This window comes from Talpa europaea, assembly GCF_964194135.1.
Source record: "Talpa europaea genome assembly, chromosome: 10".
In the NCBI taxonomy this organism is placed as follows: Eukaryota; Metazoa; Chordata; class Mammalia; order Eulipotyphla; family Talpidae; genus Talpa; species Talpa europaea.
This window is the reverse complement of record NC_140077.1, coordinates 69,066,616-69,087,230: the sequence shown is the minus strand read 5'-3', so window position 1 is coordinate 69,087,230 and position 20,615 is coordinate 69,066,616. Positions and strand designations below refer to the sequence as shown.

Below are 20,615 nucleotides of genomic sequence, written 5' to 3'. Positions count from 1 at the left end.
CCAGGGAGCGCAGGGCATGAGCAGGACGAGTGCCAGGCCCAGGCAGAAAGTCCACCCAGAAACCCCCATGCAGATTCCATGTTCTGAGAGGGGCTCCGGCTTCTGAAAGCTGCCTGAGGATTTCACTTCATTTTCCAAGTGAGAACAGCCTGACACCGACTTGAATCTTGAGAATTAGCCAAGAGGGTCTCAGGAAAACCCACAGATGCAATTTTCTGGGGACTTTTCACATTTTTACAACCCGTTTCCATCCCCAAGTCAGCCCATTGGATGCTTTCAATAAAAGCATTCCACGCCATTGACATGGTCCAGCTTCTTTTATCAGAGCTGCTGGTCTTACACTGTTGGGTGTGGGGATCCCCAACAGCAGATCCCACACCCTGACAGCTCATTAATAAGTTGAGCTGCAGGGTGTGAGAATTCCCAGCACTGCGTGGGAAGCAGGTGTCCCCACTGTAGCCCTAGCACCATCCCCACCCTGTTGGGGTTCAAGATGGTTGGCAAGGGAGGGAACCATGAATGCATGGGAGACTCTTGAGCCTCTGGCTTTAAAAGGTTGGTTTCTCAGAGTTTATCACCTACTCCAGATGCTCCTCCCAGGAACCTAAGATGAGAGGATTAGAACATCATACTGACTCACTACCGGGCTTTGGGGAGAGGACTGTGCCCCTCTCCTGGGCCTCCTTTGTGCTATCCCTTGGCGCCCGAGGGCCCGGAGCACTTACCTCCGTCAGAGTGCCCCAGATATTAAAGGGGGACTGAGAAGCAGGATGCTCTACTCAAAAATGTTTGGGATCAAAGAGTGTGACCACACTGTGCCCTGCCACCTGGACCCCACAGAGCGTCCAGCAGACACCAGTCCCGGCTGAGTGACCCCGGGGGCCAGGAGTTTTGGATCTGCCAGCCACAGCATGTTCTCCAAGACAGATGCATGGATCAGCCCCGCAACTTCCTGCGCAAGCCAACAGGGATCGAGATGGGGTGTCTGCTACCAGCTCTCTCCTGCCGGGGAGAAGGCAGGCGCTGGAAGGGGCAGCATGACCCACGAGTCCATGACCTCGGGCCTAGAGCTGCGGAGCCCAGTCTGGCATTATGTGGGTAAAAGGCCCCCCTCTACCTTCTCCGGGACACGTGCAGCCCTGAGCACGCCCTCAACATGGACAGGCCAACAGGTCATCAGAGAGGTCAAGTGTGACTCCTTGCTCTGCCTCCCCTGTCACTTCAGCTCCAGGACCTACGCCCACCCATACCCCCGAGTTTGCCCCCTGTGGCCGGTTGGTTTCTGCAGTAGCCGCATCCCGTAAGGAGCACTGGACACAACCCAAAATCCAGGACCTGACGCTGCCTCCAACCAACTCTGCGACTCTCTGCTTGTCTAAACCTCTTACCTCAGCTGTAAAATGGGCAGCCCAAGCCCTCTTGTCCACGTGAGGATGAAACGAGCTGATGCACGGGCAGTTCCTGGTTCCAGGAGGTACCTGGTAGATGTTCAAGGTGTGCCAAAGGCCTGGACTCAGCTAGTGACTACAGGGTCCTGGATGGAGAGCCATGCTCCAGGCCTCCCACCACACTCCCCCCAGGAGAGCTGGCCGGAGGAGGGAGAGGGACGTACCAGCAGGAAGAGGATTGTGGCCTCCTATCCCAGAACACCCGTTCCAAGGCCCCACTGGGAGCCTGAACAACTAATACCAAACCCAGATGCACAGTGTTATTTCCTATCAGTACAGACCTAACAGAAAGTTGAATTTGTAAGTCAGGCACCATAAGAGATGAACAAGAACTAAGAATAAAATAGAGCAAGTATAATAGCCTGTCGTAGAAGTCATGTGGAATCTCGTGGTCTCTCTTGAAATATCCTATTGTATGTAGTATTTTTGGACCGCATTTGCCCATGGGTAACCCTTGGAGGATGAATCTGAAGCTGAGGGGGGATTACTGTTTATGGCAGGGAGACATGGGTGGTGGTGCATGTAACTCTTACTATTTCTACCCTTTATTTTCCCCTCATCCCTTTAGGTTCTCTGGGCTGTGGGTGGGACCTCAGAGGCCACTGATAGCCGCCTCCTCCCCAGGACAACCATTCAGTTTTGCCCCTAGGGCTCAGCAGGCATGGGGGTGGGGGTTATAGAGCCCTGGTGGAGACTTCAACCCCCTGGCTCCAGCTCTTGCCAGAGAGGGGCGAGACTCGCTTGAGCTGGGGCACGTGGCTTTTTAGCCCCAGAGCTGGTCCCAGGCTCCCCTCCTGACCCCACGAGGCTGACCAGCACCCCTGAAGGAGTCCAAATTCCTATCTCCCCACTTTGCTTTATTCTGACGTCTTTTGCATCACCGACTGCCACCTTGTCCAGGGTCTCAAGGATTGCCCTTGTGACCTGAGTCCCCCCAAAACCCTGCCAGGGTTTGAGGTAGAGACATACCTGTTACTTTTCCTGTTGAATTTACTTCCCCCCAAGAAATCGGGGGCATTATTTGCTCACTTCAAGGGTCCCCCACTCTACTTTTTCTCCCACTCACTGATAGATATGAGCAAATTTCAGATGCCCTCCAGGTTTCTTCTTGAGGAGAGACTGAAAACAGTGTCGCACAATAGTCTCCCTGCTGTGGGTTGCTCTTCCTCCTGAGCAGCTTGAGGCCATATTCACCACACTCTGGGCACGCAGGGGAACGCTCCTTGGCACCTCAGTGGGCGTTTTATCCTTATCACTGAGCCATGTGTTTTTATTTTTTTTAAAGATTTATTTATTCATGAATACAAAAACTGGGGTACAGGCCAGAGGTGCAGGGGGTGAGAGGATTCACCATAGACAAAGTGGGGAGCGGAACAGGCAGATTGACTGAAATCCACTGCTGAGGGGAGCAGCGGGGAGACAGGAGAGGTCTGCTGCGCCATGTGGGTAGCTCCCTGGCCGGGGATGGAACTCATGCTGCAGAGGCTGCGGACAGCTTCATAGGTTGCGTCTTAACCCCTTGCGCCACCAGGGAAACCCGCTGTGTGTTTTTAAAACCCCTGTGCTCAAGGTGAGGCTGGTGTGAGATGAAAACCAGAAAAGCCAGGGGCTTCCAGGACTGTCCTCTTGGGGGCTCTAGTCTTGGAGGTTGGAGGGGAGGACTGTGAGTGGGGAGACTCCATGCCATGTCCCCAAATCCTTAAAGCAGTTTGGGTTTCTGTGTGTCTTTCAGCAAAATGATGCTTCAACACCCAGGCCAGGTCTCTGCCTCAGAAGTCAGCGCCTCGGCTGTGGTGCCCTGCCTGTCCCCTCCTGGCTCGCTCGTGTTTGAGGATTTCGCTAACCTGACCCCTTTTGTCAAGGAAGAGCTGAGGTTCGCCATCCAGAACAAGCACCTGTGCCAGCAGATGTCCTCGGCGCTGGAGTCGGTCACGGTCAGCAGCAGACCCCTCGAGATGGCGGTCACCAAAGCCGAGGTAAGGGCTTCTCCCATGGGCACCCTCTCGACACTGCCCTCCCTCTGCCGCCCACTGCCCTCCAGGGTCCAGTGTGCACAGGCCTCATCCTCGAACAAAAAGAACAAAACCCAGGAAACCATTGCCTCAGGGAGCATCCCCAAATCAGTAATGTGCAGCGTGAGATGGGCGGGGTCAAGGAGGGAACTGCGTGCAGCAGGAGGGGCCGGGAGTGGTGGGATTGGCTTGCCTTCAATCAGGCGGTTGGGCAGGCCTGGGAGAGAATGGTCTTTGGGCAGTGACTCAAGGAGGAGAGGCATAGTCTTTGGCAAAAGAACAAGAACAGGACCCTGAGGGGCTGTGGTGGGACACGGGGTCAGAGTGGCAGGTGGCGGTGCGGAATGGGGACAGGGAGCAAGTAGGAGCCATGGGAGTGGGTGCAGGGGGACCTGCAGGTCTCGTGGGCCTGTGCTCTGAGAGTGGGCAGCAGGAGCAGTCATCAGAGCACTTATAAATGGGCATCAGGTGCCCACAGCGCTCAGCTTCCATCTTGGAGACCAAGTTGGTTTACTGACCAGTGGGACTGGCAGAGAGGAGGAAGGACTCGGGGTCTGTGTGGCAGTGAGGGAGCACCCATCTGCGGTGGAGGATTGGCGCCCTGCTGCGCCCCGGTGGAGGAGGGCTGGGAGCCCAAAGGACAGTCGGGGCAGAGGTGGGGTCTCAGCACAGGGAGGATATTTAAAGCCAGGAGTCATGTGAGCTCCTCGTGTCCAGTCTGCCACTGTGCAGGTGGGGTTGAGAACTCCCGGGCTGGTGGCCGGACTGCACCCCCAAAACCACAGCCCCTTGGAAGGGGCCCGTCTGTCTCTGACCCTGGCACCGCTGCCTACACAGCCACCTCTTCCCAGACACCTGGGGTCACAGACCAGGAGAGGGTCCGGGAGTTGGTGGCCATGACCTGGATCAAGGTCTTGACCTTGACGGCACGGTTGAGCCGGCAGGCCCAGGTAAAGGAAATGGCCCAGAGACTGAGCTCGAGGCAGCTGGTTCTGTCAGGTGGTGGGAAGACGTGAGCCGGCAGCAGACTGACCTGCTGAGGGTCTGGCCGAGGCCTGTCGAGAGCTGGCCTGTGGGGTGGCCTCGGGGCCAACGGCGGAGCACATTGGGGGCAGCCTGAGGGGCACCGGCTATGTCCCCGCTGGCCTCCAGGAAGGCCCTAGGGCCCAGTCTGACATTGGACATCATAGGACAGGCCTGGGACACCTGAGGACATGTTTTCTAAGTTTCTAATTAAATACGTTGAGGCAACAGGTGAGTGGAGCGGGCGATCCCCGCATGAGGAAGGGAAGCACTGAGAAGGCTGAGCGGTGTGAGCCGGGGTCCTCAGTTTAGTCTAAACCACGCATCTGCCTGGGAGTAAGGCAGAGGCCTCTCCCACATCCCCTGGACTCTGCTTCTCCACACCGCCAGGCCTGCCCAGCAGAGCCAGTGCTGTGCCCCCAGAGGACGCGAGGGACCTGGTGTCCAGGAGCTCCTCGGTGCCAGCTGTGGGGCCCTGTCTTGCTGTCACAGCTGTGACAAGCGACAGGACAGACCCGAAACCATCACCCCTCAGCCACAGTAAGGGCTGCACCCCACTCTTAAAGCGAACCCAGGGCTGGCGTTGCCCCTCCTCCAGGATGCTCCCTGGAAGACCAGCTCTTCAGGCAGGATGGGGCGTGTCCTGAGGGCCCTCAGGACTGACTGGGGGGTGGAGGATGAGCAAGAGATCAGTATTTACTGCTTTACCATGGGCGATTTTAGCTCCCACCGCCCAGCAGCTGCGGGGGCTTCTCCTGAATTCTAGAAGGAGGTGCCGTGAGGCTCCAGGTGAAGTGGAGGGAGATGGTGGGGCTGCCCTTAGGTCGAGTCAAAGCGGCTGGGGAAAAGGTGGCCAGGCTGTTGTAGGGCAGGGAGAGGGCCACCCCAGAACCCCTAAACCTGCCTGCTCTGAATAGTTTCTGCCATCCCCCACATCAAGACAAAACATATAAGACCTTTAATGGAAAGGAACAATTAGGGAACAATACAGAAAAGACAAAGAATATAGTTTCTAAATTAAGTACCCAAAGTTACCTGTTCTCCTAGTGGGTATAAGTTCCACTGAATGGGACTGGCCCAGAGCAAGGCCTGAAAACTGCCGCTGTCTAAAGCACCTTCCAGCGGGGACCCACAGGAAAGGGTCAGAAATAGCCAGGCAAGTCTGGGAGGAAAAGAGCAAAATCAAAATCAAGATAAGTAACGTTCCTGAGATGATTTCAGGGTCTAGGGGGTGGACATATTTATCAAAGGGGGCATGTTTCCTGCTTAAGCGGGTACAGTTACTACCAACTACCAGTTATCAGTGTGACTACCATAATCTTATTTCTAAATCCGAACGCATCTTTAAAGGAAGCTGAATTTTAAGTTACAAATATCACCAGTGCACTCTCAACTAATGGTTGTTTCATTTTCATTGTTCATTCTTAAGCATGGGGTGGGGGCTGTGACTTTCGGAGTCCTTTAGCATCAGGCTGCCTCTGCTTGTCTGATTTTGCTGGCAGTAAGGGCAAGAGGGTCGAAGCCCTTCCTCCCAGTAACTGTGTGCCCTGTGGATTTTCTAGGTCGCCCCTGAAGAAGATGAGAGGAAAAAGAGGCGACGGGAAAGAAATAAGATTGCAGCTGCCAAGTGCCGGAACAAGAAGAAGGAGAAGACGGAGTGTCTGCAGAAGGTGAGCGTGGCCTAGCCCCGGGCTCCTCCTCACCCTATGGCCCAAGGGGCTTAAAAGCCCCCACCCAGAAGTACTTTCCCAAGAAGGGCGTTGTCACTGTTCCCAGAAACGCCAGGGGTGGGAGGAGGCGGCTGCAAAGATTTATCTCAGCCAATGAGACTCAGGCATGGAAGCAGGTGTATGTGAAACCACAGAGTGCCCGGTGCCCACATTCTTGCAGGCCTGGCCCGTCCCCACACGTCTGGCCAGCAGTTCCAGGCCGCAGGCTGCCCGCCCAGTGAAGAGGCTTCACTTGCTCATTTTCCCAAGAAAAGGAAATGCGAGTCCCCTTTGGCTCGCTATGAAAAAGCCTTTAATTAGTCTCTGCAAACAAGTTGTTTCCTTAATCCACAAGCAGCGGTTGCACTTACTTGGATTCCTGTCTGGTTCTTAGCTTAGCTGCCCTTCCTCTTCGCTCATCCCAGAGTCTGAGCCCCTGGCTACCTCTGTGAACCCCCGTCCCTGTGGGTAGGGGTACCCTGGGGCAGCCTCCCCAGCAGCTGTGTCCCCTTCCCCAGTGTGGACCAGCCAGGCCAGGTCTTTACCCCTGTCCATGGCCCCCGAGGCAGTGGTTGTCTCAGCCTGTCAGTGAAAATTCAGACCCTTGTGTGAATTCTTCAGGGGAGGTGAGCTTCTCAGAAATCAGTGACTCACAGAAGCCAGTGCTGGAGACTGATCTCTTTCAGCCCGAGAGGCCTCCGTGGGTCCGGAGGAGCTGTGCCTGGTGCTGGGCACAAAGTGGGTCTGGGCGGTGATTTCTGCTGGGGTTCCTGGCTTTGAGATCACAGCCTGCCTCTGTGGGGGAGACTCAAGGGCCTCCATGTTCAAAAGCTTCTTTGGGGTCTGGATTCCCCCACCTACTGCTGCTGACCCAGCCTGTGGGGCACTGTAGCTGGAGGCCAACAGCCCCAAGGGTCCTGGAGGCCCCTTCCCCACCTAGCCCTCCCCGGAGGCCTGGGCCCCAGAGCTGATGCCTCTGTCTTGCCCCCAGGAGTCAGAGAAGCTGGAGAGCGTGAATGCAGAGCTGAAGGCTCAAATTGAGGAACTCAAGAATGAGAAGCAACGCCTGATCTACATGCTCAACCTGCACAGGCCCACGTGCATCGTCCGGGCGCAGAACGGGCGGACTCCGGAGGACGAGCGGAATCTTTTCATCCAACAGATAAAAGAAGGGACATTGCAGAGCTAAGCACAGGGTGCGGGGGCCAAGGGGGAGTCCTCATCGAACCCTCCTTTTCCATCCAACATCCTGAAGCCATTGGAGATCTGACTTCCTGTGCGCCTCTCAAATCCCAGCAGCAAGGCCTGTCGAGGTGGGGCCCTCGGTGACTCGGGGGCCTCCACTCTGCCCCAGAGTGGACTTGCGGCCAGGGACAGAGTCCCTCTGCCCTCCACGCCAGGATTTAGGCCTGACATAGTGGCCATTCTTGGACCCCCCAGATGGCCCCTTGGTAGGGTCCTGCCCGCTTCTCATCCGGATTCTACCAAAACCAGGACCCCTACCCCTGGATTCACGCAGCAGTGTCTGTGCCTTGGGTGGATGGCGAGGACCACCTCTGCAGCAGCTGCCGCTGTCACAGACAAGGTCGTGGAGTGAGAATGGCACGTAGGAGGCCGAGCAGGCCAGGCTGAGCTTCCTCGCGTATGCGCCATGAGTGGGAGTGGACGTGGTGCAGAACATGGCTCCAGCCGCCTCGTGCTCCTCTCTCGTCTGTGTGCACATCCCGGTGTGACTTCTTCCTGACTTCCTCAGTCCTGGTTTCTGAGTGTGCGAGACGCCCTCTCCCTGAGGGTGCAGTGTCTGACAGGTGGCCGGAAGAGCTGGCTAGCCCCGGCGTCCTGCAGACTACCCAGACATCAGTCACACTCATGGGCAGATGGCGACCCTCAGTGACAAGCTCAGCAGTGGCTTCCCAGGAAGCAAGTCCTGCTCCAGGGGCTTGGGACTCTCGCTCCACCTCCAGGTCGGGGTTCTCGCTGGGCTGGAAGAGCCGAAAAACCTCCCATATTTCTTTCCTTGCCGTCAAAAGCCACCTCCAAGGGCGCTTGAGGCCCGGTGATGCCCAGGCTTTAGCATTATTGGATGTGAATGGCATTGTTTTTGTCACGCAGGTGTTGGTGGCCACTGGCCTGGAGGTCACTTGCTATGGCCGCAGAACTCTGGGCCTCAATTCTGACATTTCTGTGAAATACTCAGAGTGTTTATTCCTATTCAATAGTATTGCTACAGTTTACTGTAAGAGAAGATATTACTTATTTATCCTCGTACTCCTAACCTGTCAAGATAATAAACATTGGACCCAGGCATGGTACATGTCACTGAGTGGTGGCGTCTGTTTGATTAGTGGGTGGGTTGTTGGGACGTGGCCACTCTTCTTCCCCCTGTCACCGGTAGTCTCAGGAGGTGTCTGTAGCATCACATATACTCCAGTTTTGGGCCTTTGTCATTTGAGGTGCTGCAGTCCCAGCCTAAGCCTCAGTCTGTGGCATCTGAGCTTCCATGTCTCGTTGACAGACCCCGAAACACAGCACCATCCACCTCCAATTAGACCCGCTGTGGGCCGTTTAGAGTTCAGATGTCAGCTCTGAATTGCTGAATACCTGACTGTCGGTTCTGTGACTGTCCAGAGGCCTGGCACACACACCTGTGGCTGAGCCTGAGCCTTGGGCACCTTCCGTTCTGCCAGAGAACTCCCCAAGGAATGGCAGGAATGACCTCGTCACCAGGTCCCAGTTGTTGTAAACATGTGCTTCCCACATTGGAATGGGAGGCGGGGAGGAAGCTCCTCCCAGGTGACACGAGTGTGAACATTCCAAGAAAGGCCTTCCACCTAGTTTTCTGGATGCTCCAGGCACACCAGCCACCCCCCAATACCCCGCCCCGCCTTGAGCCTGCGCACCAACATAACAGCCAAGGAATCAAAACCTTTGATTTTGATTTTGATCAAAACCTTTGACACAGTCCTTTGAACCTGTGTCTGGTTCCTTTCAAGCCTCACCTGGTCGCAGGTATTCCTTTGTTGCTTTAATTGCACACCAGGGTTACCTAATCTGTCAAGAGCCATCTGGTGGAAGCTCCCTCATCACCCCTCTTAGCAGATAATCTGCTCACCTCATCTTGGGGGGAGGGGAGTTTGCGTGCATTTCTGTTGGTGGCTCAGGTGCCATGATGAAGCGCAAGGTGATTCTTTTTTTTTTTTTTTAAGATTTGTTTATTATGCATACAAGAACCTGGGTACAGGCCGGATGCGCGGGATTGTGAGAGGATTCACCAGAGAAAGAGCAGGGAACAGAACAGGCTGAGTGACTGAAGTTCACTGCTAAGGGGAACAGCAGGTGAGACAGGAGAGGTCTGCTGCACCACGTGGATATCTTGCCTGCCGGCCAGCTGGGATCAAACCCCTGCTGCAGAGGCTGTGGATAGCTTTACAGCGCTGCACTCAACCGCCTGTGCCATCAACCTGAGACAGCAGCAGATTAGAGAAAGGGGCAGAGGATTTGGCATCTGAGACAAGTGATGCATATGGTTAATGAAGTTTTATTTTTGACAAATGCACTAAAAATAACTTTGTTTTCTGTAGCCAAGGTTATATTTTGATACGTTTATTTTTTAAAAAAAAAGGATGAAGGTGTGTTTACCACCAAATTGTTGAGTTCACCTGAAGGTTGGACGTGGGGGCTGGGAGGATGAACGTGGCTGGCTCTCCACCAGTCAGGCATGCGGCCAGCCGGACAGGGGCTGCTCCTGGGGCCTCCCACAGGGGTGGTGATGTCACACTGGGGGCGCTCCCAGCTCCTGGCCTCAGCCATGGGTCACCGGGCCACTTCCTGAGGTCTGATACTTATTTCAGAGCAGGGAAGGGTTCTGGCCCAGGACCAGGGTTCTGGAACAGAATCCTTTCACTTTCCACCAAGAACCAAGATGGTGTTTTCCGTCTTTATCTTAATTTCTCCCTGTGGGCTTTAACTGGGCCCTGGAGAGCCACCTCAGGGTTTCCTCCTTCCTAGCCCCAACTCTGTAGGCCTGGGCACCGCTGGGCTGTGGGTACAGGGTACTCAGGAATCACAGTGAGTCCACACCTTCCTGGTTAGTCCTCTGCCAGCTCCTCCTGGTGCCCCTGACCCCAGAAGCATCTCTATTCTCTGGTGGAAAACCACTGTGAAGAAGGAATTCATGCAGTGGCAACTACAGAGGGGCCTGATAATGGCCAACATTCACAGAGGGAGCCGACAGGCACAAGGTCACATAGTTGACCTTCATCGAGCTGAAATCTGTGCTTCTGAACTCTAAGGGGGCCAAGCAGGGGGTACATCTAACCAGGGTTCAGCATGATCTCAGTGCTGGGCAAGCACCACCACTACCAATTCCAGAACTTTTCACTTCCCCAGATGGAGCCCCCTCCCCACTCCCTGCACCCCTCAACCCTGACTACTAGATCTGGATTTGCCATTCTGAACAATTCCTATAAATGGCATTGCATACCATGAGGCCTCCTGTATCTGGTTCTTTCCCTGAGCATCGTGCTTTCAAGGTCCGCCCACGTGGTTAGGAAACAGGGTGGTCAGGGTGGGGTGGTAGGCTAGGCTGGAATGGATGCTGGAATGTCCACCCAGGCTCCAGACAAGAGCAACCAGAAAGCCCAAAAAGGCCAAAAGCCAAAACCAAGGGCTGGAGCAGTACAACACCCACTTGTAGGGGCCTGTGGGCTCGAGCCGAACAAAGGACAGTGCCCGAAGGGAGGACAGGTCGCTGTCTGTGGGTTCTCATCCGCGCACACAATTGCACGAGGCTTCAGGCTCAAGGAACAACCCCGGGGTTTATTTTACAACGGGGGAAAAAGAGCTCACTGTGGCCACCAGAAGCACAAGAAGAGCGCCGGCCACCTGTCAACAGAGATGGACCACACTGGCCAGCAGGGGTGGTCACTACTGGTCCCCCAAGGTGGTGTAAGAGACACCCAATATTAATGGCTCTCTGTGAGTTGTTGGGCAACACCAACAACAGCAGCTCTTTGAGACCCCAGGCCAGGGCCCCTGGTGCAACTTTCAGGGCATGAGAGACAGGACCGAGGCCCAGTCTCTGCAAAGGTCTTCAGCTTCTCTTCCTCCCTTGGAGGGCGGATGCTGGACACTTCTTTTCTTCTTCTTTCAAGGTCGGTATCTGGTCCTTCTTTCTCTGGAGGACAGGGACAGTGTCGTCCCCTCCTCTCTCTAGAGGCTGGAGTATCCCTCAGGCCCTCCTGCCTGGCTTACACCCTCTTTCAGGGTGTCCCACCTGAATGGACCATTTTCCAATCCTGTGGCTGATTGGACCACTTAGCACCAATCAGCTCATAGCTCACACCTGGTTGGTCCATCCCATGATCCAGGAAGTATACATAAAAGGGAGGTTGCTGGCTCCCAGGAGCCACAACCAGAACCTGCTTGTGGGGCAGCAGGTGAGAGACCCTCAATGCTGCTACTGGCTCCCGCCACTCAGGCAGCCTCAATTCCAGCATCAGGTGCACTTCTTTTCATGACTGAATAATATTCCACTGTATGGAGAGACTGCATTCCGTTTGTTCATCTGTTGATGAACGGGTCTGAATATTTTAACAAAAAGTATCCTCAAGGAATGACCCTCTACAGTGGGGTCTCAGACATAACGCCTAATGGAAGGTAAGGAGTTGGGGGCAGCATTCTCAGGACTTTCTCTAACAACTGAGAAATCACTTACTCCATGGCCAGCTCTGAGGGAGGCTCTCAGGAGGTGTAGATCCATACTCCCGAAGGTACCATGTGGATATGACTGCAGACCCCTGGAACTGGGGCTCCAGCTCAGGTTACCCCAGCCCAGTTTCACTGGCAGGGAGGGGAGTCTTAGGTGAGAACAAGTAGGTGATCGCGTCTTATCTGAGAAGCCCTGGACGAGCTGGTCCCTGGTCAGCCACTGCCTAAAGCTCTGCCCAGGCCCATCACTCAGGGTGAATCATCGGCTTCTCACAGGGCACTGGTGCAGTCGTTCAGTCCAGTTTGAGCACTGGGTGGGCCTGGGCTCACTCCTTGAGGCACGTCCTGTAGTAGTTCAAGAGAAGGCTCAGAACCGGGGGCTGCTCTGACCAGTCAGCCCCACCTCAGCGCCTGCCTGTGCCCAGGGAGGCAGCTGCACCCCACCTTGGGTTCTCACAGGGACCCCCACCCAGTGCCGAGGGGGAGGCACTTTTCACTGGTCGTATGAGAGGTCGACCTCGTTTACTGAGATTCCACAGGACCACAGCGCCGGTGCCACATCATCTGATACACGTCTACACCTCACGCTCCTGGAGATTTCAGCCAGTTGGCTAAACATTTGCATGTGGGAGAGGAAATTAAGGACCCCCACAAAATATTTCCATCTGAAGACATGTTTATTTGGGCGATCCCTGAGTCCCAGGCATGATCTTTGTGGGGGCCGGGAGGCAAGGGGGCGGGGGCGGGGGTGGATGGCCCTGCCCCAGGGGGCAGCTGAGGTGAGAACAAAGGCTTGTGTGACAAAGATAGGTCACAAAGGGCAGCAGGGGATAAATACGGCCGCGCAGGGGGTCCAGGCGGAGAGGGTGGGCATTTCTCTCACAGGCCTGTGGTCCTCAGCCTTGCGGGGACAGAGCAGGTGTAGACTCAGTCTGTGGTCTGTGCACCTGCTGGGTCCCAACGGCCACCTTCTGCACCCCTCCCCAACTCCTGTCTCTGGGAGGTGCCGATCACCCGATAGAGAGGGGTGAGGCAAGAGACCGCGGGAGCCCTGGTGTAGGTGGGGCAGCACCACCGAGGAGATCAGCCAGAGCTGGCATGGCCACGACCTGCGCGCTACCCTACCACACGGCCAAGAGTGGCTCGGGGGCCGGCATGTTCAACACAGCCATGGGGAAGCTGCAGCGCCAGCTGCACAAGGGGGAGTACGACATCTTCAGGCACGCGCCCATCTTCGAGAGCGACTTCATCCAGATCACCAAGCGGGGCGAGGTGATTGATGTACACAACCGCGTGCGCATGGTGACCGTGGCCGTGGCCTCCACCAGCCCCATGCTCCCCATGCCTGATGTCATGCTGCTGGCCCGCCCGGCCACCGGCCTTGAGGACCACGCGGGCCGGGCCCAGGCCCGGGGCAAGGGCCGCAAGGGGGCCAAGGCCTTGGAGCTCACCAGGCTCCTGCCCCTGAAGTTCGTGAGGCTCTCCATCCATGACCGGGAGAAGCAGCAGCTGCGTCTCAAGTTCGCCACCGGCCGCTCCTGCTACCTGCAGCTGTGCCCAGCACTGGACACGCGGGACAACCTCTTCGCCTACTGGGAGAAGCTCACCTACCTCCTGCGGCCGCCCATGGACAGCCACAGCAGCACCTATGCCCTCCCGGCTGGGGACATGGTATGCATGCCAGTGTTTGAGGAGGAGGAGCTCCGTTTGGGGGAGGCAGATTGCCCAGGCAGGGGAGACCAGGACCAGGTCAGCATCAGGAGTCTCCATGGGGTCCCCGAGGTAGCTGGGGCCACCTCTGCAGCTTTTTCGGGGGGGGAAAGCATCCCCCAGGATACCCCCAAACCCATCCACGTGCACTATGTAAGCACCTCAAACACCAACCTTGCAGAGCTCCCCCAAGACTCAGCCGCAGGGGCCATGACAGAGGCAGTGGCAGCAGGGGTGGTCCTGGACCAGCTGAGCCCAGCCTCCGCGGGGGCTGCCCAGGGCCAGGGAGGAAGCAGAAGCAACACAGCCCCCGCAGGTGCTGCTCCCGCGTGCCTGAAGAGGCTGAAAGCTGCCTTGGCAGGAGCCACAAGCCAGTCCACAGAAGCCATCGTGGAAGTGGTCACGGTTGAGGTGGAACCCACCAGCCAAGCTGTCAGCGAGCCGGCGAGCAGTCCGGGACATCCAGGTGAGGATCGTGACTGCTCCGCCCTGGCCCAGGAAGAGCAGGGGTGTGAAGGGGAGGGACGGCAGCGAGGGTTCCAGGGCACTGGCTCCCGCCAGGGGAGAAGAGAGAGGCGGGAGCGGAGGGAGAAGGAGAGAACGCTCAGGAGCCGGCACCGCAGGGCCACCGAGAGCCACCACAAGGCAGGGGGGGACAAGATGCCGCGAAAGCTCCCCAGCGGCCGGCCCCTTCCCAACCGGAGAGCCTCAAGGGACGACAAGGAGAAGGGCCGCGGAGGCAGCAGGCGGGGCGCCGCACACAAGGGCCTGAGCCTCGTATCGGTCACCAAGGAGTCCAGGTCCTCCCACAAGTCTGCCAGGAGCCTGTCCACCCTGAGCTCCAGTTCCGCCGCCAACAGGCTTAGCAGGGTCGGCTCCTTCCTGCGGAGTGTCAAGGCCAACCTCACTACTAAAGCCCTGGTGTCCTCTTGGGAGAGGGACCAGGACCTCCTGCCCCAGCCCGCAGGGGAGGCCCTCGTCCAGCCGGCAGAGAGCTGCCAGGGGCCCCAGGCCACGGGCAGCGTGCCTCCCGAAGACACGGACACGGTGACCATTGAAGTCCATTCGTAGGCCGGGGGCTGAGCTTTTCTGGCTGCAGTTTAAATAAAGAACCACAGAATCTGAGTGCGCGTGCTGCCCTCTGTCCGGGAGCCTGAGTTTGTGGCAGTGGCGACCTCACAGTGGGCCCTGTGATGTTACCATCTGGGGTCCTGGGGCCCCACACACCAACACACCCCGCACAGCAGAGCCATTGCTGCTCATCTGTCCCAGTCCTGGAGGTGTGCCCCGAGCCAGCCGGAGGCTCTGCCTCTACCTCCTCCCCAGGAGGGGACTCATACCTCCTGCAGCTCCCCAGGGCAGGGAGCGGGTGCAGCAGCACGGGGCACAGCAGCACTGAAACTGGCACCCAAATAATAGTGACCAGCAGTTGCGCTTCTCCTCAGTATAAACTGGCAATGTTCTAGGAGACACCAGGTAGCAGAAGTAACTGGAAACATCCCAAGTTGGGTGGTTTCCATCCATGGGGTTGGAAATACAGAAGGATCTAGAGTGGGATTGTAGAAAGTATAGGGTTCTATACCTGAGGTTCTCCAGGGTGAAAAGGCAGAGACCGGAGGCCCAGCAACCCAGTGATGTGGTGATGAGGCTATTCCATGTGTCCAACTTTGAGTAGTGCCTCCCCTGAGGCCTTTGCTTCCAGTGGGGACGGTAGCCCCAGTTAGTGCACAGACAAATGCTCCGAGAAAGCTTGGGAGACTGTGGCCAAACAGCACCACAGACCCCTCCCCGATGCAAAGCCCTGTCTGAGGTGCAAGCAAAACCAAGAATTCCAGACAATCTGAGGCCAGGCCCTTCCCACCTCCTGTTTCCAAAATGTGACAGGGGCAACTGGGGGCTGGGCACGGGTCCAGACCACCCGGAGCTGTCTGGCTCCCGGGCGTCTACCCCCAGGCGAGGCCAATCCACCTCTTGCCTGGAATTTCAGAGACTGTTCCTGACTGGGAGACCGACCTCCCCAGCTGCTCAGACAATGGCCACAGGATCAGGATGGTCTCCCCACGCCCAGACAACCAGCCCGCCCCATCCCGTGACTCCTGAGGGTGCTGCATGCAGGGTGCAGCCCTTGCTGTCCCAGAGGGGACAGCGGGCCCCAGGGGTCTGTTTCCTCCGGAAAAGCAGGCTCCCCAGCCGGGCAGGAGTTGGTAGTGAGTTATTCTTAAGAAGATGGGAACATGCCAAAGATTAGAGATGAATTGGCCCTGTGAGGAAAACAGCCTCAGAATCATTAACCAGAGCTGGGAGCAGATAGAGCTGCGGGGGGTTTAATGGCTCACTCCCGACCAGCCCTTGGCTGAATGGTGGGGAAGTCTTGGGAATTCCACACAGAAAGAAATGCAATAAAAACATCTGCATGGCACTTAGCCCTCTGAAGCTCTTTAATAACAGCAGGTGGCTCCAGAGCTTCAGGTTAATGGGGTGAGGGGCCCCCTCTCACTTCCTGCAGCACCCACTACCCGCTGGCCCAGTGCTCCACCCCGTATGCAGCTATGGGAGAAGAAGACTGGGTGTGGTCTTCGGGGAACAGGACTCACGTTTGGGGTGGGGGGTCTGGGACCTGGAGCCCTGGCCTCCCAGAGGAATGGGAGCCTGGCAGGGAGCGCCACCAGGCACGAGGGCCAGTGCAAAGCTCAGACTCGAACAGCTCAGCCGTGACAGCGTTCCGGGATGGCTGGTTGCAGGCAGGACAGGAGAACCAGCAGCTGGGCCTCAGGTGGGGCTTGTGAAGGGTTGGAACTCGGGTGTCCACTGATGGGCAGGGAGCCCACAGGAAGCTGCTACAGCCATCCCGGCCATGGATGCGGCCCCCGCCACAGGTCCTTTTCCATCCAGCACCCCGTGTCCTGAAAGACAGGGAGTCACAGTTTGGGCCGACAGGAGAGAGGCTCATGGGGAGCAGGGACGATGGGTTGACCGGAGGTTAAGATACCAGGATAAGACAGAAGAGGGGTGTGGGTCCTCAGAACCCAGAGGTGTCTGGAAAGAGGTTCCCTCTGCATCTGTGTGGGGGTGTTGCCGCCCTCATCCCTGGCTGGGGTTGCCCAGGAGAGCCCCTTGTGGCCATGTGCTGGCACTGCAGCTGGGACTTGAAAGAGGAGGTGCTGGTTAGCACCCTCCCAACTTTGTCACCCCACAACCAGCCTAGTGTTGCCCCAGGTGAGGGCTGTGTGAGGATGTCTTATTCAGGCTCTTGGCGGTGCTGAGGCAGCATGTGGGGTAACCCATTAAATTGGTCCTCTGGGAGGTGGGCTACTCCAGTGTCTAAAAGAAATGTGGGTGGAGATAGCACCAGGTCCCTCCAGACTGGACCCCTCAAGGGACAATTGTTGAGCATTTACTGTGGGCAAGATAGGAAACTAGCGACCGGGAAGATGTCCTCTGCCCCCCTCACCCTCACCCCACACACACGGAGGAGAGATCTGGGCAGAGAGAGGACAGACCAAAGTGCATACACCTGGTCAAGGGAACAGCGTGGAGGAGGAAGAGCAGGGCCTGGGAGAATGGGGGGCTCTGCTCACAGGTGACAGAGAAGTGCAGCATGCCTGGGGTGGGGGGTGAGGGCAGGGATGCAGGGTGAGGGCAAGAATCGGGGGTGAGGGCTGGGGCGGGAGGTGAGGGCAGGGGTTGAGGGCAGGAGTGGGGTGAGGACAGGGAGGAAATTATGCAGCAGGAGGGACGAAGCCACACATGGAGGACAGACTTAGATGCTGCCAAACTCCCTGAACTGCCATCTTAGTCCCTGCACGTGGGACCTGGAATCCAGGGGTGGGGTGCTCAGGGCTGGGTTCTCCAGGAGCAAAAACAAAGAGGTGTCCAGACTCCTCCCTTTGCCACCCCGGAGGACTGGACACTTGACGCACGTCTTCCACCATCTCTTTGCTTTGAACATGAACGTTGTTCATGGCATATGGGGTGAGCTCAGGGCGGGAGACGAGGCCGGCTCCCAAGGCGCCCCTGAGCCCCCAGCCACCGCCGTCCTCACCCCGAGGCCCACAACCATCCTGGCTCCCCGCACCAGAGTGGAACTTCCCTTGCTCTCCGACCCCTTCCCGCATATAACTCCCAAGCTGGACAAGGCTTTCCCGCCCTCCACATCAGTCACGCGGCCTGTCCTAACTGTCTGCACATCGGTGCCCGTAGCCACAGCTGCAGGGACCCCACAGTGTGAAACACCCCGTTATCCATTCTTCTGTGGTTGATGGGCACCTGGCATTTCCAGCATGGGGTGAGGCCTAGAGCCTAGATGTATGGCTAAAATGTACAGCAGCATGAGGGGCAAACACTCGAGTAGACCAATGTGTGCATGTGCCCAGCCACTCCCCAAAGCAGCGTGGGAGGAACTCCTGCGATGTGGGACATTCTGGGTGTTCCCCATGCTCACCAACATTTATGGGTTTTTCAAATCTCCATTTTAGCCCATCCTGGTGAACTCCAGTGCCTTTTTCGTGATAAAATGTACTTGAAAATATAATTTGGTGATCTGTTGTCAGACAGCTCCCCAGCCTGAAAATGTGTAGATTTGCAAGGGCTGCTCATGGCGGCAGGCATGTACCCCAGAATCTCTCCCACCTACCGCCCTGTTTCTGGACCTTGTGTTTTAGAGCAAACTTGCCCCAAACAGTCCTCTTCTGGTTATGCCATGCGTCCTTCTATACCAGGGCAGGGCTTAGCCGGATGATTCTTCTGTTCCTCACAGGATCGAGTCAGGCTGAGCACTTGTCTGAGCTTCACTCACATCTGGTGACTTGGTAGAAGTGGCCAGAAGGTGGGCTCAGCTGGATGGGAGCAGGAATGTGATGGTCTCGGGTCGCCAGCTTGCGTCCCTCAGCAAGTATTTGAAGGTAGCCAGGTGGCAGCTGCTTCTGGCTGAACCTCAGAAGTGACCCAGCATAACTTCTAGCACTTTCCACTGGTTACAAACAAGTCACAAGCCAGCCTGGAGTGAAAGGGAGAGGAACTAGATTCCACGTCTTGACAGGGAAACAGCAAGATGATCTTGTAGAAGAGCACGGCCATGGCAAGATCATCATGATTCTTCACGCAAAGTCCAGTTTATCATCCCGACCCATCCTAACAAAACGAACCTGGCCAGGAAGGACATGAGGGAATCCAGGGTCACCCCCATCTTCCATATCCGCCCTCCCCTTTTCAGCTGCTCTTCTACTCTCCCTCCCCCTCCCTATCCACTCTGTGCCTTCCTTTGCTGTCCCCATTTTGCTGGCTAAGTCCAGCAGGATGCCAACTGGACATTCCCGGCCCTTCCCCTGCCCTGCCCCCTGCCCGCCCCGAACCACAGCTCTGCAAGCTCCGTAACCCCTGGGTGCCTGGGGACGGGGACCTGGCAACCACAGTATTTCACACCCAGAGGGTCTCACTGAGTCCCAGATGCACTTGACAGATGAGGAAGTTGGAGCTGAGTGAGGAGGGACTTTCCCAGGGTCCTCATTCAAGTAAGCAGCAGAGCTCTGGCCGGCACAGCGCAAAAGCGAACCAGTACACTCGCTGCATTTCTGACTTCCTGGAACAAACGGGGCTTGTTTCTGTTTCGCATTCGTCGCTTCATTGCAACGTCCGTTTGACCTCCTGGCCAAGGAGCTGGTGGGCTTCTGTGTCCAAGAAACCTGTCCTAGAATCCAGAGATGACCAGCCCCCTCAGGCCCCTTTCTGACTCTGACATCTGACAGTTTGCAGCCTCTAGACCAGGCTTGAAATTTTCTGGGTCTCTTGGGAAGGTGAATTTATTGGAAACTAGTGATGAAGTTGGGCTGAGGCTAAATCTGAGGTCACGTGGGGCAAGAAGACAGCTCTGCATCCAGGCCGGCGGCCAGCACCTCTGCCCCTTAGTCTGATTCCTTGGATGGCAACTCTGATGACAGATGGTGAGGCCGGAGAGGGGACCCCAGGCTGGCCGCCAGACACCCCTAGCTCCCTGGAAGCAAGAGAAAGAGCTGGAGAGAAACTTAGGACGCTCTTGGGGCTGAGCAGCAGTGATCTGGAGAAAACCTGCTAAGAAATCTCGCAGGGCTCTTCTCGGTCTTTCAGCCACATGCCAACAGCCCTGCTAATCAGAGCTAAACTGAGGATTCCCTGAGGCCGCCCTAGATGAGCCATGAGGGTGCCCGCAGCTGCCTGTGTGGGAGAACAGCATGCATGGGCCTTTGGTCCACAAGGGGGGTGGAAACAACTGTCTACAATTATCGCTTCCCTCCTGGAGTGGGGCCTCCAGGCCTTGTTTCTGTACCCCCGAGTCTAGCATGAAGCTCAGCACATATCCAGAGTTCGGAGATCTTTCTCTTCAGATCCGCAGTGGCCCATGAAGGCAGCCTGGGCTTGCATCCTCCCTGGCCCTGTCCCTTCTCCCAGCAGCTACCGGCCCCACCTGAGGGCAGGGACGGAGCCCATTTGCATGGCTCCCTTGCTGACCACTTGCTAATTCATGCAAATCAAATGCAAAGGACGCAAGCCACTGTGAGTCTGGATTTACCAGAAGTCAGAGGCTCCCCTGACGGGAAGACATAGGGAAATTTTGGAATCTACTTCCTGAGAGAAATTTAAAAATAGAGCGGCCTTCTGCAGGGTTAGGGAGGGACATGGCTGGAAGTCTCAGGGCGGAAGCAACAGCCAGGCTCCCTGGCATTTCCAAGTGACCAGCGGAAGTCAGAGGGAGAGAAAGTGATGCCCACCAAGCCTACCCCTGCTCCTCTGAGCTCTGGCCTGCTCCGCTGCAAACACCCTGCAGTGTGTACCCGCAGGGCTGGGCACCCAGGGTCTTACTTCATCGTTGGAAAAGGTCATTTTATTTACAGCCACTTCCCCTGACAATGCCCAGTTCTGTCCCCTGGAGTTCCCTACGCTGTCCTTCTACTTGTCCTTCATTGGGTCTGACTGGTCAAGTGAATAGAATGTTCTAGAACATGGCAGGGGGCTAGGTGTCTAGATGTTCC

The 20,615-nt window shown here is 56.7% G+C and overlaps 2 protein-coding genes across 2 annotated transcripts; both read left to right on the top strand.

Moving 5' to 3' along the window:
• Positions 1–3,184: 3,184 nt before the first annotated feature.
• Positions 3,185–7,381, top strand: ATF3 (activating transcription factor 3; the record flags this gene model as incomplete). Its single annotated transcript, XM_084245819.1, has 3 exons — positions 3,185–3,424; positions 6,046–6,153; positions 7,184–7,381. 3 exons carry the CDS (start codon positions 3,185–3,187, stop codon positions 7,379–7,381), a joined length of 546 nt encoding a protein of 181 aa, XP_084101945.1.
• A 5,618-nt stretch (positions 7,382–12,999) lies between these two features.
• On the top strand, positions 13,000–14,682 carry GARIN4 (golgi associated RAB2 interactor family member 4; the record flags this gene model as incomplete). The annotated part of the gene is made up of 1 exon (XM_084245499.1): positions 13,000–14,682. One exon carries the CDS (start codon positions 13,000–13,002, stop codon positions 14,680–14,682), a length of 1,683 nt encoding a protein of 560 aa, XP_084101625.1.
• Between the last annotated feature and the right edge of the window lie 5,933 nt (positions 14,683–20,615).